The 16,466-nt window shown below is 53.2% G+C and overlaps 3 protein-coding genes across 7 annotated transcripts in view; all 3 read left to right on the forward strand.

The window, feature by feature from the left end:
- Positions 1-5,066, forward strand: part of IFT122 (intraflagellar transport 122) — a 31,554-nt gene extending 26,488 nt beyond the window's left edge. For 2 of the 5 annotated variants that reach the window (XM_057417563.1, XM_057417566.1), the window contains 6 exons: positions 521-686; positions 1,635-1,746; positions 2,171-2,299; positions 3,122-3,198; positions 3,777-3,941; positions 4,618-5,066. In XM_057417563.1, the coding sequence (XP_057273546.1) occupies positions 521-686; positions 1,635-1,746; positions 2,171-2,299; positions 3,122-3,198; positions 3,777-3,941; positions 4,618-4,707 (739 nt within the window). In that variant the 3' untranslated portion in view covers positions 4,708-5,066. Of the gene's footprint in view, positions 1-520; positions 687-1,634; positions 1,747-2,170; positions 2,300-3,121; positions 3,199-3,727; positions 3,942-4,617 lie in introns of those variants that run through there. The other 3 variants (XM_057417564.1, XM_057417565.1, XR_008973239.1) reach the window with 3 other exon arrangements.
- A 2,787-nt stretch (positions 5,067-7,853) lies between these two features.
- RHO (rhodopsin) lies at positions 7,854-11,859 on the forward strand. Its single transcript, XM_057417572.1, has 5 exons — positions 7,854-9,029; positions 9,882-10,050; positions 10,144-10,309; positions 10,540-10,779; positions 11,147-11,859. Exons 1-5 carry the CDS (start codon positions 8,669-8,671, stop codon positions 11,264-11,266), a joined length of 1,056 nt encoding a protein of 351 aa, XP_057273555.1. The 5' UTR covers positions 7,854-8,668; the 3' UTR covers positions 11,267-11,859.
- Positions 11,860-14,209: 2,350 nt separating this feature from the next.
- On the forward strand, positions 14,210-15,533 carry LOC130603750 (histone H1.8). The gene is made up of 5 exons (XM_057417754.1): positions 14,210-14,250; positions 14,387-14,670; positions 14,805-14,937; positions 15,026-15,084; positions 15,156-15,533. The coding sequence occupies exons 1-5, from the start codon at positions 14,235-14,237 to the stop codon at positions 15,531-15,533; spliced, it is 870 nt and encodes a 289-aa protein (XP_057273737.1). The 5' UTR covers positions 14,210-14,234.
- The last annotated feature ends 933 nt before the right edge of the window (positions 15,534-16,466 follow it).

Here is a 16,466-nt window from a genome sequence, read left to right on the forward strand (position 1 = left end):
TGTTAGCTTTCCATTTCATCACCTTCTCACTTATGAAAGGCTTTATGGAAATCATACATTTGTTAACATGCCCTGTGATCAGTAACTTTCCAAACAGCAGTTACTGTTACACACTGATGAAAGGGAAGGACAGCCTGTGATCAATGACACGGAGCATATGCTTTAGTTCCAGTAAGATCATGGGTATTTAGTTGGTGTCAGTGGGGTTGCTGGTGCTGTAAGGTATTTATTTGTTTAGTCTGGGGGGAAATCCATTCACTCTAAAACTACTGAAATTTTGTAAATGGAGCCAGCATATTCAACCAAAGCAGTGTTTATGGAGGGTCAACTCCTTACCTTGCTAATAATTGCCCACAGACATTTTGATAGTCCTTTCACTCTTGTTTTTAAATGGAGCTATATAAGTATATAAGTGGATTTCTTCTGTTCCAAGCACCAGTGCACAACTGCTCTGGTCAGAAAGAGTACTGCAGTTCTTCTTAAATGCTGTTTTCATTTTTATTCCTTAATTAAGTTATAGCAATACGTTATTTACCCTGGCAAAACAGAGTAAAGCTCTTGGTGCGTACAAACTGGCTCGTCATGCCTATGACAAGTTACAGGGACTGCAGATCCCAGCTAGGTTCCAGAAATCAATTGAGCTGGGCAGCCTGACAATCCGATCCAAGCCATTCCATGACAGTGAAGTAAGTTGTAATGTGTTTCATGTTAATCGTTAATATGCGGCCTCGTCCAAGCATTTGAGTTGTTGTATCCACAAAAGAAGTCTGAAATACATTAAGCATAGCTCTGTGATATAATTATAGTTCTGCTGGAAACAGTCCTTTTATTGTTACTCTTCAGGTCAGACTTCCTTTTGCTCCTGAGAACAAATTAAAATCAGCCCTTTCTTTATGGGCAGCTTCCATCCTCCCTCTCCTGTCTGGCATCTACCTTCCTCTCTGCCTATTAATTCTTTCGAGCCTTTTCTGTCTGATCCACATGCAATTACTCCACAGTCTTGGTCTCTCTCTCCAGCTGGAGGTCACTTTCATTTGTCCCGTTCCTGGCACTCCTCCCCTCCTTCCCCTATACCTTGAATAACCTTCCTTCCTTAAGTCTTATTTTAACACCTTTTCTTCTTTAACTGAAGCCTGACTTTCTGCAGTGTTCTGTAAAGCCGTGTCTCCTGGAGTACTCGGTAAAAATAAATTGTATTGTGCAAGAGAACATGCACCTGCCCACCCGAAATAATAGAAACACAACTGCGCTCTTGGAGGAGCGGTGAATTAATTGAAGAACTTAAATTTGACCAAACCTTAGAGCAAAAAACTTTGCTTTGGCAGCCTTCTCTTCGACTTCTTTTGTCGCTGTGTATTTGATGCAGAGTTCTGCTTCTGAGATTGCAAAGTCAAGGTGACAATTTAATTGTTACAGTGGTAGATATGGCTATTTTTAATGTGAAAACTTCCTGCTTTATTAAAAAGGGAAAGCATTTTCAGATGTTGAGGGATCTGATTTCACAGCAGCATTTCTCCAGATTAATGATGATGTATCAGTGGTGTTAAGCCTAAGGAACCCATATTTAATTGAAAACAGAGTTCAGGATATGCTGATCTGTTTATGATCACTGTGTTCTGTATGTGTCTTTGCAGGAGCTTGTGCCCTTATGTTACAGGTGCTCTACCAACAACCCTTTGCTGAATAACCTGGGGAATGTCTGTGTTAACTGCAGACAACCTTTTGTCTTCTCCGCTTCCTCCTATGGTGCGTTGGAATATCACATGTGGTTGTGCTTTTCAAGTAGATAAATGTTAACTGAACAGAATTGGCTAGTACTTAATTTCTTCTCTGCAATGTTAGTTGGACAAGCAAACCTTCCCTTTTGATGCTAGATTTGACTGTGTGGCTGCCTCCTGTCCCAGGGATTGCTGGATTTTGTTGCAGGACAGCAGCAGCAGTAAAGCGTTTCTTTGCTCTGAGACACTGCATATGCAAAGTGTTTCATTAACACAGATGCAGTCCTTTGGGAAGTTGAGGGGATTTTGTTTGTTTTATTGCCTTTAACTTGCTTCATAAGAACATGCGGGCAGAGCACCACCATTGTAGAAGCCAAGGGTGTTCATCTCTGAATGGGCACAGTATCTTATGGGAGGCACTGTCTGGGCTCTTGCTTTTCACACCCCTTTAGAAGTGCTGCACCTGGTTGAGTTCTATTTGGAAGATGGCATCACAGATGAAGAAGCTGTAGCTCTCATTGATCTTGAAGCTCCACGATTGAATAAAAGGGAGAGTAAATGGCAAGAGATGAAGAGTGACAGTATCCTTTTGATTAAGATTGGTTTCCAGTCCTTTTCTTAGGGAAAAAAAAAAACAACACAATTTTGAGTTATTTTGCCCCTCCTTGGGTTTAAAACTTCCTTTTTGTCAGATGACTGATGTGAGTGCAATTGCTTTGTTTCCTCTTCAAGTTAGTACAGCCACCAAAGAGGTGTCTGAACTAAACCTAATATTTCATAAAGCTTTTTCACTAGGATGATTTGTTTCTAATCATGTGAACTATTTTTTTGAACAATGGAATGCCAATGCCATGCTTTACCTGTTCTAGCTGATTTCTGTGAGGAATGGGGAGAATCCCGAGTGTGTTATTCACTCCAATAACAGCTCATTTTAGAGGCTGCCTTCTCTTAGCCCAGGAAAGCCAGCATGGACTTCCTTTGTTACTATTCCTGCTGGAATCTGGTTTGGACTGCTTTGGCATCTAGAGCTATCTGTTGCTGTGGGGGGCACGTAATATTATGTGCAGAGTAATGTCCAAGGAAACACCATCTCTGATTCCAGCTGCTCAAAATGTAGTTTAAATAGGCTGCTTCATGTTCAGGAGGGGGCAGAGAGGGAAGAAGGCAGAGCTGGCGTTAGGCTTGGTTGTGGTCAGCTCTGTTGTTCTGCAGCAGCTGCAATGATCAGTTTTCCCAGTCACTGTGAATCACATCCGGCCCTTCTCCAGTGCTTTATGTAATAATCTAGGCCCTGTAGCAGTTTGAGAATACTCTGGAACAAGGACACCAGTCCTGCTGGTTCGCTCATATTTATTCTGTGGGTGCTGGCTACTGTGAAGACAGTCCTTAAGAAATGCATCTAGATGCAGAGAGCTTGAGGCTTGATGACAATACAGATATTGAAGATGATGACCCCTTTACAGCAAAACTGAGCTTTGAGGTAAGAGCTGTACCCTTGTCTTACAGCTGCTTGTTTCCTGCTACCAACAGAAGTGAATAAAAAAACGTAGCTTACAGTCCCTGCCACTCTTCTGGTGTGAATGTGTTAGAGAGAGACACAAAGCAGGGATGGGAAGAGAGGGACAGTGCTGGAGAGCAAAAGGGATTTACCAGTTAATTGCTCTCTTAAATAAACAACCCCACAAAACCAACAAAGATCTTAAATGTTCCTGGAACTTGGTTTTATCACCATACAGTGGGGCTGTCTCCAGGGTATTCTGTGTCTCTGCAGTGTACCTGTAAATCAGTCCTTGCTGTGAGGTTTTAATAAAGGCTCTGGGCATGGGTGTTATTTACAAGGAGTTGTGTTAAAATGAATCATGGGAGCTCGCTGTGGGTGGATGCTGCTGTCGCTGAAGGTATTGATAATGCTCAGCGAGTCTGGTGGGACTAGACCCAGGCCAGTTCTATATTAGCTTTTTCTACCGGATTTTACTTTGCTGCTTGCAACAGCTTATTAATCCTCAAAGGGCTTTGCAGTTGGTAACAGTAATTCCTTCTGAACCTGCTCTCCTGCAGCAAGGAGGCTCAGAATTTGTTCCAGTGGTGGTGAATCGTGCTGTTCTCCAGTCCATGAGCCGCAGGGATGTCCTCATTAAACGCTGGCCAAAGCCACTGCGGTGGCAGTACTACCGCTCCCTGCTGCCAGATGCCTCCATCACCATGTGTCCATCGTGCTTTCAGGTACGGTTTCATGGAGAGGTTTAAAAAAAAACCAAAACCCTACAGCCGAAACAATTCCAGTCATTGAAACCTCATGCTTTAAAATGTATTCAACAAGTTCCTGAATGATGTAGACAAAGAAGGCAATGAAAACCAAAAGTCAAGCTGTGTGATGCACAGAGGAGCAGCTGAAAACTTTGAGGTAGCTGAATTTGAGAAGTTGCACTGACAGCAAGTCAGAGCCTCTCGAGCAAACCTTGGCTGAACAACAAACGCGGATTTATAGTTCTTTCTTTGCTCTGTCTCTCTGACTTTCAGCCTGCTCTAGCAAGGAAAATCAGTCAGTAACTAAGTTAGCTTGTGGTTTCATCCCTCTCCTTGCCCTATCAGGAATGGCTTTTTGAAACACTGGAATTCAGTCATGTTTGCTTACGCAGAAACTGTCTAATTTTTTCCTTCCTTCTGCAAAAGTAATTAACGGGTTTGTGCTCTTGAGCAGCATTGGCAATGCCCTGTGAAGTGCCTGTTGCTCTGTTCCAGGTCATAGCCCGCTCAAGCAGTTGGAAGCAAGAAGACCAATTCTCTTGTAGGGTAGCTTCAGAATGTTGGTGCCGTAAAGAAGCCACTGAGCTTGGTTAGCATTTTCTTTGAGCAAGTCCTAGGCTAACTTGTCCCTAAATCTGCTCCTCATTAACAGATGTTTCACACAGAAGACTATGAGCTGCTCGTACTCCAGCATAACTGTTGTCCCTTCTGTAGACGGAGAATAGATGAGTCAAACCAATGAAGAAAACCAGTCTCGTACCTCAGCTGACAGACTGCCCTCTTGGCTTGGCAGGACAGCCCTGAGACTCACAGAGCTTTCCTGACAACTTCGCTAAGTTGTTGCTCCAGTTTGTCCACCAGAGTGGAACCGAGTTGAAGAAATGTAACTTTTTTAAATGCTGAGGTCTGTTGTTTGTGAATGTCCTCTGCATTTCCCACAGCAGCTGAAGTGCCACAGGGTTTTACCAGAATGTTTCTAGGGTCAAGTTCAGTCTTGAAGTAATTGTTATTTTGATTCCAGTTTGTATTAGGACTTGATTTGCTCCTTACTCTGTACCTGTTATGGACAGATCTCCAAATAAACAGGACTATTTTTCACTAGTCTCGGTCTGGGAATGTTTTTTCTTTCTATTCCATTTAGGCAAGGACAGTTGTAGAGTTTAGAGCTCTTAAAATGTGACCTTAAGAGCTACGCTCACTTCGCACTGGGGGCCCTCTCGCAGCCCCGTGGAGGATTTAATGCTGCAGCCGCTTGACCAAGTGCGGTGAGTTGGTCCTGGCAGCAGCTCAGCCCCACGTAGCAGTTTGCTCAGTCCCCCCGCTCCCTGCAGGACTAGGGGGAAAATAACAAGAGCAAAGGCAAAGAAGCTCACGGGTTGAGATAGAGACAGTTTAAATGAAGCAAAGCTGTGCATGCAAGCAAAGCAGTAAGGAATTTCTTGACTGCTTCCCAGTGGCAGGCAGATGTCCAGCCTGCTTCCTGGAGAGCAGAGCCTCAGCATGAGTAACAGTTACTTGGGAAGGCGAACACCACAAACGCAACATCCTCCTTCCTCCTCCTTTCCCTGAGCTTTTATTTCCGAGCACATCATCTGGTGTGGAATGCTCCTTGCCCAGCTGTCCCAGCTCCATCCCCTCCCTGCTTCTTGCCCAGCTCTGGCCTGTTGCTTGTGGGACAGTGGGGAAGAAGGCAAGCTCTGGTCTTGGCTGTAGGCACAGCACTGGTGTTTGTCAGCACTGGCTCAGACACAAACCTGATGGGTCAGGGCTCCCAGGGGTGGCCACTGAGCAGTTCTGCAGTGGGAACTGCTTTGGCTGGATGGAAGCAGGGGAGTGACAGGTCTCTTGATTTTAATCCAGTACCTATTGTGCCTGTGTCACCAAGACTTGTGGTGTTGTTAAAACATCCTGCCTGTTGCAGCTTCCCTTTGTCTGGATCCTGCCTCGCTGTCTGGAGCTGCTGCCTGAGGTGGGTGGGTGCTGGTGAAGCAGCTACGCAGGGATGGGGCTCTGCATGTGAGACTGGTGGTGTGGTTGTGGCTGCTTGAGTTCCTCCTGAACGTGCCACCCTGCCATGGCACTGCAGGATTCCCAGTCCCCTGGGCGTTCCTGACCAAGTTTGCTTAATTTACCACTTCAAAACATTCTGTTCTAATTAGGGCTTGTCTGCTTTCTGACTCATCTGTCACTGTTTGCAGTGAAGACTTTGCTATTGCCATGGATAAACAATGCTGTTGGAGACGGAGCCAGAGAGGAATTCGCTCGTTCCCCAGCACTGACTGAGCTGGCTTTGCACAGTAGTGGGAAGGAAGAATTACACAAATAGAGGGTTTGTTGTGACACCGAGACAAAGTGGATGGAGCGAGGAAGCTTCTTTCTGTCCTTTAAACAATTCTGTGAGTACGGTCCAGGTCTGAAAGTGCAGACACAACTCCAGGCAAAGCCACACTTGGCACATCTCATGTCAGGAAGGTGTATCTAGCTCCATGCTGCCCTGGGCTGCTCAGACTCTCAGCTGCCCCATGATAACGAGTCCCTGGATGTGCAAGAAATCCCACCAGGGCCATTGCTCTTCACTGCCCCTCTGCTCCTCAGTGACGCACAGCACTAAGCACCCAGTGGCAGCTGCTGACCTCGGCAGTGGCTTATTGCATCAGAGCTTAAGGTAGCACATTTGTGCACTGGAAGATAAACCTTTAATCCTTCTTGTAGGCCAAGGTGGGGTGCAAACAGCTGCACTTGCAGTACCCCGGTGGCACTCTCTGGCCTTGGCAACAAGTGTGAAAAGTTAACTGAGAGGACAAGTGGGGGGTGTTTTCACGTAACCTAAAGGAAGACCTTTGGGTCTGCCCAGAGTGATCGTGACCTGCCTTGGCTGCAGCCAGCCAGGTCTTCTGTTGTCCATGGGGCCAGCACTTCAGTTCCTTCAGACCTTCCCCACTTGGAGTGAAGGTTTCCAACTTGGTTTCTTCCTTAAAGAGAGCACAGTGCTTGGTGCTTTGTTCCTTTAAACCTTCTGCATGTGCTAACCTAACCCACAGGGAACACGGTAAAACTAAGCCAGGACTGAAGGAAATCTGTTCAGGCCAAGAGGACACGAGCTTCTGCCCACCTCATGCCCGTGAGCTCCAGCAGCTCCAGCACATCCTCCTGTGCTGGATGCAGCACTCACAGCCTCCAGTCAGCTTTGTTGTGTTCCTGCTGTATGTGTCCCACTGCCTCTGAAACACAAAGAGAAGATAATGTGGGACTCAATCACTGGTTGGCGCAAAGAACGTCTCAAGCACGGTCAAGTGCATTGAGTGGGGAGGCAGAGAGACGTGGAGGACACGGGATGCTCTGATGAGTGCTTCCCCTGTGGGATTTGGTGATCCTGGAAGGTTCTGGAAAGACCAAAGATTTTTGTCAAGGGGCGAATGAAGTTGAGTGTGGCTTCAGCCCAAAACCTCCCTTCAGTGCCCTTGTCCAGCAGCTGTCTCAGCACTGGTGCAGAATGATGCCTATCCAGGACAGATGGACTAGGTTACCTATTTGTTGTTACCAATGTAAGTGGCAAGACCCAAACCACGTGCAAAGCCAGTCTCAGAAGGTTGGTACCGCTGGAAATCTGCCAACGGGGTCAGTGCTTCACTGGTGTTCCAACCTCCCCAGCCAAATCCTGCAGCAGAAAAAGACGTGGCTGCGAGCACATGGAAGCAGGGTTGGTGATGCTCATGCTGCCTGAGAGCTGCCTTCTGCAGCCTCCCGCAGGGAATGGCAGTTCTGGTGGGGATGGTTTCCCATGGGGACTCTGGAGAGTCACTGACCCACTTCTCTTGTAAGAAGGGGCCTGGGACACCCCTCTGTCACTGGTGGAGCCCACCACAGCGCCGCGCCCTGCCCTGCCCAGCCACCATCTGCAACCCCCAAACCCACAGTTGTGGGGTTTTGAACCTCAAACTTCTCTCCTGTTAGTGGGGGATGGAAAGGAGCTTCTACTTGTTGGAGAGACCTGAAAGCTCAGCCCAGGAGCCAAGATAAGGGTTCCCATCTGCCTTGTCATCCCCTGGCAACCTGATGGTGATGCATCCCAACCCCAGCACCTCCCTGTGGGGAAACTGAGGCATTTAATATGGATGGGCAGTGCACACGAATGCCAGTGGAGGGTGGGCTGAAGGCCTTGGGGTTGAGGGTGGCACATGTCCTCCTGGGCAATGGCAGCATTGAGCTGTGGATGTCCAGCTCTGGATCATGGGGTGCAAGGACTCCCATGGGGGCCGGGCCCACCCCAAACCCTTGCTCCCAGGGGAGCGCAGCTGTGCTGAGGAGCGAGGCTCCGTGAGTGGAGCTGCTGCCCTGGTTTGGGCCCCCCCAAACGAAAGGTGTGGTGCAGAGCTACCCCTGTATATGCCCATGAACCATGGTCCCCAACAATGGCAGTGTAGGCCGGAGACAGGTGTCCCCTTAATACCCTCCCAGAAAAGCCAATTACCCCGCATGATTATGATTAATAATTCTGTAAGCCCCGATCGCGCTGACTCCGGCGCCCGCAGCTTACCCCAGGGGGCACTTTATAAGAGGTGCCCGCGGGGGTGAGCGCCGCCGCTTCTCCCCAGGGTGACTGCGAAGGCTGAGAGGTGGCGGGAGCCCCACTCGAGAGGTGAACCCCCTGCGCAGCACCGAACCCCTGAGGAAGAGCACGAGGCACCCCCCGAGCCGCAGCCATGAACGGGACCGAAGGCCAAGACTTCTACGTGCCTATGTCCAACAAGACCGGGGTAGTGCGGAGCCCCTTCGAATACCCCCAGTACTACCTGGCTGAGCCCTGGAAGTTCTCGGCACTGGCTGCCTACATGTTCATGCTGATCCTGCTTGGCTTCCCTATCAACTTCCTCACGCTGTACGTCACCATACAGCACAAGAAGCTCCGGACACCTCTAAACTACATCCTCCTGAACCTGGCAGTCGCCGACCTCTTCATGGTCTTTGGTGGCTTCACGACCACCATGTACACTTCGATGAATGGGTACTTTGTCTTTGGAGTAACGGGGTGCTACATCGAAGGCTTCTTTGCCACGCTGGGTGGTAAGTTTCCCAGATACCAAAACATCTCCTGCTAGAAATGGCCCCGGATTTTAGGAGGGGGAGGGAAGGCACCCAGATGTTCTCGGGAACACAGGATTTAGGGTGGGAAGTGAAGAAAGTGACAAATGGCACTTTTTTTTTTTACCATATTTTGGTAGCCAGCTGCTCAGTACCCAGAGAACAACAGCTCAGCAATGAAAAGCAACCAACCGGCAGCAGATTCAGCAGTCGCTGGATTTGCACATCTCTCTGGCTTGCTTTCTGACTTGAGAGGTGACAGATTTGTTCTTCCTGTTTTGTGGAGCTGAGTCTGCCATGGGCTCTGCTGCCATGCGTGGTGGTGCAGGCTGGCAAAGCTGCCTCTCCCCCCCCTGTGCCAGCCAGGCCTGGACTGAAGCAGATGTTAAATAAAAACTGTGTCTAAAAATGTTCTCCTCCATTCAGCTCTGGCTTCAGCCATAGCCTGAAGTGGTTCTGGTTTGGTCCTTGGGGCACAAGTTTCCTGGGAAGCTTTGAGGGAAAATCCTGGGATGATGGGCACTTGCTGTATCTCGGAGTGAGACCGTAGGCTTGCAAGTGCTGTCTGGGATGTGTGGTAGCATCTAGCCATAAAATACCACAGCAAAGTGGTTACTGTGGTTAAGCGGTGCAGCAAGGAGGTGTCTTCTCATGCCTTCCTACTGCATCTGGGCTTGGCCTCAGTTCATTCCTCTTTCCCAGCCATTGGCGGACGTTTACCTGCTGCCAGGAGTCTTCCTTGGGAACAACAGCCCAAGGGGGCCTCGTGCTGCAATCAGTGTTTCTGCTGCTGCTCCAAGCCCCCGTGTCCTTGTCCCTCTCTCCCTGGCGCAGGTGAAATCGCTCTCTGGTCGCTGGTTGTCCTGGCCATCGAAAGATACGTGGTGGTCTGCAAGCCCATGAGCAACTTCCGCTTCGGGGAGAACCACGCCATCATGGGCGTTGCCTTCTCCTGGATCATGGCGCTGGCGTGCGCCGCTCCCCCGCTGTTCGGCTGGTCCAGGTACGGGCAGCAGGGCCGGGGCTGTGGGAACCTGGTGCCTGCTCGGCCACACTCCACTGGGTGCTGACTTGCCCCGCTCTCCTCTCCTCGCAGGTACATCCCCGAGGGCATGCAGTGCTCGTGTGGGATTGACTATTACACCCTGAAGCCAGAGATCAACAACGAATCTTTCGTCATCTACATGTTTGTGGTTCACTTCATGATCCCGCTGATGATCATTTTCTTCTGCTATGGGAACCTGGTTTGCACTGTCAAGGAGGTGGGTACCTGCCAGTAGTGGGGTTCAGGGCCACCCTGTGCCGAGTGCTGGGAGGGGGCCCGCTCCAGGCTGGTGACAGAAAGGAGCCTTGGTGCCAGACTGGCTGTCCACAAAGGGGGAAACATCAGATGCCAGATGTGCAGCTCAACCACCCCAAGCCCTGACCCCATGTCCTGGGCTGGCACAGCATCCCCCAGCTCCATCATGTTTTCCTTCCCTCCTGCCCACAGGCTGCTGCCCAGCAGCAGGAGTCTGCCACCACCCAGAAGGCAGAGAAGGAAGTGACCCGCATGGTCATCATCATGGTCATCGCCTTCCTGATATGCTGGGTCCCCTACGCCAGTGTCGCTTTCTACATCTTCACCAACCAGGGGTCAGACTTTGGGCCCATCTTCATGACCATCCCGGCTTTCTTTGCCAAGAGCTCCTCCATCTACAACCCTGTGATTTACATTGTCATGAACAAACAGGTAACCGGCCAGGAGCCAGGCAACCTCCCTTCTTGTGTCTCACTTTGTAACAGCTTGCAGAGAGTTTCGGCACCTTGAGGTGCCCGTGGGCCAGGAAGGGGGGTTGTTTCCAGGTGATCTTGTTCCAGCATGCTGGAGGGGAACTGGGCAGCCCAGTATTGCACGGATCTCATGGCCCCTTCCACCTGAAACGAGCCAGGCACTGTGTCACGGGAGCAGCTGGGGCTGTGTGCAGGCTGGCCTGGAGCAGCAGGCAGGGCAGGCAGCGGGGAAGGACACTCCACTAGCGTGGGGGCTTCCAAACTCTGGGCTCGGGGGCAGCTTCGCGGTGCCCGCCTGCCTCACCCCGGGCTTCCCTCTCTTCCAGTTCCGTAACTGCATGATCACAACCCTGTGCTGCGGCAAGAACCCGCTGGGCGACGAGGACACGTCTGCGGGCAAGACAGAGACCTCCTCCGTCTCCACCAGCCAGGTCTCCCCCGCGTAGGCCCCGCGGCGCTGCCGGTCCTCGGGGTGCGCGTCGCCGCCTCGGGAGCACGAACCTGCCCCCGCCACCGCCCGTCCCCGCTGCACCGCTGCGGGCCCTGCGGGTGGGCTCCTCTCTCCTGCACTAGGAACCCTGGGCACAAGGCTGTAAATGTGTACACACGTTTTGTAATTAAAATGCAAAGGCTTTAGCTCCGCTGCCGTAAATCCGCCTTTCTGTTCACTCGCTGAGCGCTCGCGCCCTGCTCCGAGGGCAGACCCCGGCTCCGACGCCTGCGGTGCACGGCCCGAGCTGCCCTCGCCTCCCCGGTCCCACCGTGACGGCCCGGCCGGTGCTGCCCAGCCGCTCGGCCCCGCTGCCCGCGGCAGGTTCGGCTGCTGCGAGGTGCCCCCAGCCCTGCCCGGTGCTCCCCGCTCCAGCCCTGCCCCACCTCCAGCATGGCAGGAGCCCTGCGAGGCTCCGTCACCCCGCAGCCGGGACAGGGCACGGTGCGGCGCAATCGGGCCCCTCCATGCCGCAGAGGTGATGGCTGAGGATCCTGCCCAGCAAGCGGGCAGCACGGAGGGGTCCTGCCGGCACAGTACAGCACAGCACAGCACGGCACAGCATAGCACGGCACGGCACAGCCACGTGTGTCTGCAGCCAGATGTGCCCGGGAGGGCTCTGTGCTTGCTCCTGCAGGCGCCCCGCGCAGCCAACGCGCCCGGTGTCGGCACCCTGGGCACATCCTTGCTGGGTGTCCCCAGCAGAGCCCTCCCCTGGTCCCACCGCTCCTCCGCGGGCACCCTGGCCCGCGCCGCGCTCCTCCCGCTCTGCCGCGCGCATTTTGGCACCAGCCCAAGTAGGAGGTTTTGGGCAGTGCTTGTGCTTTTGAGGATCCACGGGCGCGTCGCTAAGCTTCCCTCCGCGCTGTAGCAGCAAGACATGGGAGCATATGGCTCAGAGATGTCGACATATGTTTTGAGCACTACAAGATGGCATTCTGCAATTGTAGCAGTGTTCTTCATTTTTATTTTTAGCTCAGTTACACAAATAAGATGTTTTTCTCGCTGTTCAGTGTTATCAACATTTGAAACTATTTTTGTACATTATTATCCTCTCTGATTTCTAATCCTATGCAGCTTTGCAAGGTCTAATACGGAACATATAGAGCCCATGCAAGTTAAACCTTTAATAAAGAGCAATTTGCAAGTACAATTCTCTCATTATTTTTTTTTTATCGATACTTCTGCATATTCAGTGAAATCTAAAGATTAGAGGTTTATGAATAATTCAGTGTTTAGGCTGATGCCTGATTCATGTACCTCAAATCTGGGAGCTGGTTTTGGAGGGAAGAGGAGGAAGGATTGGGTGTTTGTTTGCTGTCCATGAGGCAATGCTGGCACCTTGGCTTTCTCACTGCCACAGGACCAGCCCCAGCACATGGCCCGGCTCCAGGCCTGTGGGTTATCGCGCCACAGCATGCCCAGCCCTACGGCTGCTGCTGCTGCTGCTGGCAGGGGCAAGCTAGGGTTTGGAATCCCCCTGTCAGCCCAAGCCGGTGCTGGAAACATCATGGAGCTGCCAGAGAGGTGATGGCCAGATGCAGGAGGAGGAGATGGTTGGGGATGCTCCCAGCCCTGCACGGCACCAGCCCCTGTAGCCCTCCTGTGTCCCCACCAGCCCCTTCCTGGGAAATTTGGAAATGGACTGGAAATGAAGCAGCGAACATGCTGGACAGGGGAGCTGGGCCCTGGGTGCCTCTCCCAGCTCCTTGCTCCCGCTGGCACTTCAGTCCCCTGCCAGGATCTGGTCGCTGCGCTCAGCGGGTGGGTGAAGACCTTGGCAAAGGTCCTTCTGGGCAGTGCTTTGCATGTACGTTTGCACAGTAACACGTCCACAAGGCAGGCCATGACCAGGCCAGTGTCACCTAATCCCAGCTTGCAGCTCTCCCCCATGATGGAAGCCCCGTGACTCTTGCATAAAGAAGGGACTGACGCGGCGCTGTGAAGGACCACAGCGGTCCCCAAGGTGGGGACATGGGCACTGTTCCTGCACCAAAGTGCAATTGGTGAATTACTCAGGCTCACCTTGAGAGCACCACAAGTATCCTGCCTCGCTGGAACAGCAGGGAAAGTGTCCATGGGATCACAGGACGACTTCTTTTCAATGTTGTCATGACACAGAAGTGCCCTGGGTGCCTTGGGGACCCTGAACAGCCAAGGGCTCAGCTCATACCTGGCCCATGTTGTCTGTGGCTGCGGGTGGCTGCTGTGCCAGGACCCGGCATGGAGGGAACGTGGAGGGACATGGAGGGGCTGCCCCTCTGTGGGGCTGGGGGTGCTCTCCCCTAAGCACAATGGGATTTGGCAGCCAAAGGCAAGTGAGGTGCTGGTGGTGAGCGCACCCCTGCCTGGGGCTCTGTGCAGGCGTTGCTCCTCCTGCATTCACTGGCCAGCAAAGCAGCTCGCTGTTTTCCTCCTCTCATCTGTGGGACTGTTTCCCCCGTCCCCTGTTCTCAGGCTCCCCGGCAGTGCAGCACCCTGCTTCCCCAGGTGAAGGGAGCCAGCACGTCACAGCAGCGCACTGGGAACAGGTCCTGCATGGGACCCAGCTGCTTCCCCATTCACCCCACAGTGAGTGCCATCAGCAAGCTCCAATCCCAGCTCCTCACCACCCTCCAAGCAGCATGTAGGCCCCTTTGCCCTGTGTGCTCGGGGTCATCACCCCATGACCCTCCGTCTCCTGCCCTTCCCCAAACCCTCTACTCAGACAGGGCCCTGCTCCCCTTGGCCCCTTGCAGAGCTTTGCAGAGGGCTCTCAGCCACCTGCCCACCACAGTAATTAGCAGCTCATGAACAGCACCTGCAGGCAGGGTGCTGCTCTGATAAATTAGCTGGGAGTGAACGGGGTAAGCCCCTGAGCAAGGGTAGAGGTGTTGTCAGTGGAGCTGCCTGAGAACAGGGTCTTTGGGCTGGTGTGTGCTGCCATGGAGCATCAGCTGGGTAAGGGGTTTGTAGGCTGCTGCGGGGTCCTGGTGGGGCTGGGGCTCTGCTCAGGCTCTGGTGGCTGTGAGACAGCTCCTGGGGGGCTTTGCAGCCCTCGGGGTCCAGGTCCCATGTGGTGTCTCTCTCCCTGCAGACAAAGCTGCTGGCACAGCCCAGCTCCCAGGTTTACTGGCGCAGCGCCGGAGGACTCCGCACCCCTCAACCATGCAGATGATCATCGAGGCACTGCAGGCCAAGGACAGCAACAAGGGTGCCTCTGTCCCAGCCATCACGAAGTTCATCCTGGCCAAGTACCCCACCGTGGATCCCACCCGCCTCAAGTACTGGGTGAAGGTGACGCTGAGCAAGGGTCTGAGCCGTGGGGACCTGGTGCGGCCCCGCAACTCCACTGCCACAGGGGCTGCTGGCACCTTCATGGTGAGTAGGGGAATGCTGGTCCTACTGCAGTGGGGCTGAGGCCTTCATGGTGAGCAGGGGGATGCTGGCCCCACTGCAGTGGGGCTGAGGCTGCGGTGGGCACCAGCCCTACTTCCACCCCCTCTCACCCCCAGTTAGCCCCCAAGATGCTCAAGCAGAAGAAGCCGCCAGGCCAGGAGGATCCTGACACAGGAGAGCTCTCTAAGCCAGCCCAGCCTGGGGCTAGCCAGCTTGGCCGGGCCCCTGTGGCAGGTGTGCGGCAGCAAGGTAAAGGGCTGGTGGTGCCGCAAGACCCTGGGGTGCCCCAGCCCCAGGAGGGGCTCCTGCCTGGGCTCATCCTCTGCCCATCCCGCAGGGGCTGTGGAGGAAAAGCTGACGGAGGCCAAGCAGAAGTCGAGGACGAAGGCCATGGAGGTGAGCATGGTGTGGGGTGGGTGTGTGGGGGGGCTGGTGGCAGTAGCTGGAGGTGCTCTCTCCTCCCCAAGGACCCCCCACTGGCAGCAGCCAAGCCCAGAAGTGATGGAACGAAGCCCCCACGAGCTGTCGGCCGCCCTCGGGGCCCTGGCAAGGGGCGTTCAGGGCCCTCCACGGCTCCAGATGCTGAGGAGGCAGGAGGGGACAGAGGTGCCAGCTCTGCGGGTGCCAGGGCAAAGCGGCCACGGAAGACCCCAGTGGGAAAGAGCAAGAGGAAGGCACCCGAGGGAGCCCAGCCAGGAGCACCGGAGGGGCCCCAGCCAGAAGGGACCAAGGTGAAGGGGACTGAAGGCAAGGTGAGGAAGCCTCGGGTGAAGACAGGAGCAGGCCAGGGGCAGGCCAGCCTGAAGAAGGCAGCGGCCCTCCCAGAGGGCAAGAAGGCCCCATAGTGTGTCCTGGACAGCCCCTCTTCCATAGGAACCCAGCTGGGGTCAGGCCCTTGGGGTCTGTGTTGGGTTTATTCCCAGGATAGGTTTTAACTCTCTGTTAATGCCCTGTTAATAAAGTTGCTTCATTGCCATCATAGCGTGCCTGCTGCCCTGCTCGTGGGATTCTGCTGCTGCACTCCCATCTCCTGGCCTCGTCCCATGTGGCACTGTGCTGCCTGCTCTCCATGTCCCCTGCTCTGGGCTGCAGCGCCAGGGAGCGTTGGGTGCTGTGTGTGTGCAGGCTTGTGGTGAGCCCCATGGTGGGTAACGGCCTATGTGGGGGCTCTGGGACCCACAGGACACAGCACAGCGGCACCTGGGGCACTGTGGAGCTCAGGCATGGCCATGGTGGGTGCCCAGCTCTCTGTCCTCCTGCCTGCCCTTGTGCTAATGCCTGGCTGAGCTGGGATTACAGGAGTGCAGCAGGTCCAGGTCCATGCCATGGGCAAGGGTCCCCAGTATGGGGGCAGCTGCTGGTGCTCTAACCATGGTATGAGGAAGGTAGAAGTGGTTTAGGGCTCAAAAAAAAGGAGTTTGGGATGTCTGCTGAGGACTGCAGCATTGCTTGTGCTCTTGTTACCTATCTGTGGCACAGTTCCCACCTCTAAACCTGTCTTACTGGCTCCTGAAGATCAACATAGCAGCATTTTCATTTAATAGCTTCAAGTGCCTGAATTTCTCTTGCCCTGCATGGAGCAGAGCCTTTCTGAAGGTCAGCCTGATAATGAAAAGGGTTATAGTCCTCCTGGGCAGGAGTAAATCAGTGGAAGTAAAACTCTCTTCCTAAAGAGGATTTTGCTAATCTTCAGCTGGCCTTGCCAATGCCCTCCAAGGCTCCTGGCCTTGCTCTGGGGCTTAAGCAAGAGCTGAGCAAACTAACTTCTCTTTAAACTT

This window comes from Pezoporus wallicus, unplaced genomic scaffold, assembly GCF_028554395.1.
Source record: "Pezoporus wallicus isolate ANWC-B61680 ecotype Strahan unplaced genomic scaffold, APGP_CSIRO_Pwel_v1 contig_8542, whole genome shotgun sequence".
NCBI classification, from domain to species: domain Eukaryota; kingdom Metazoa; phylum Chordata; class Aves; order Psittaciformes; family Psittacidae; genus Pezoporus; species Pezoporus wallicus.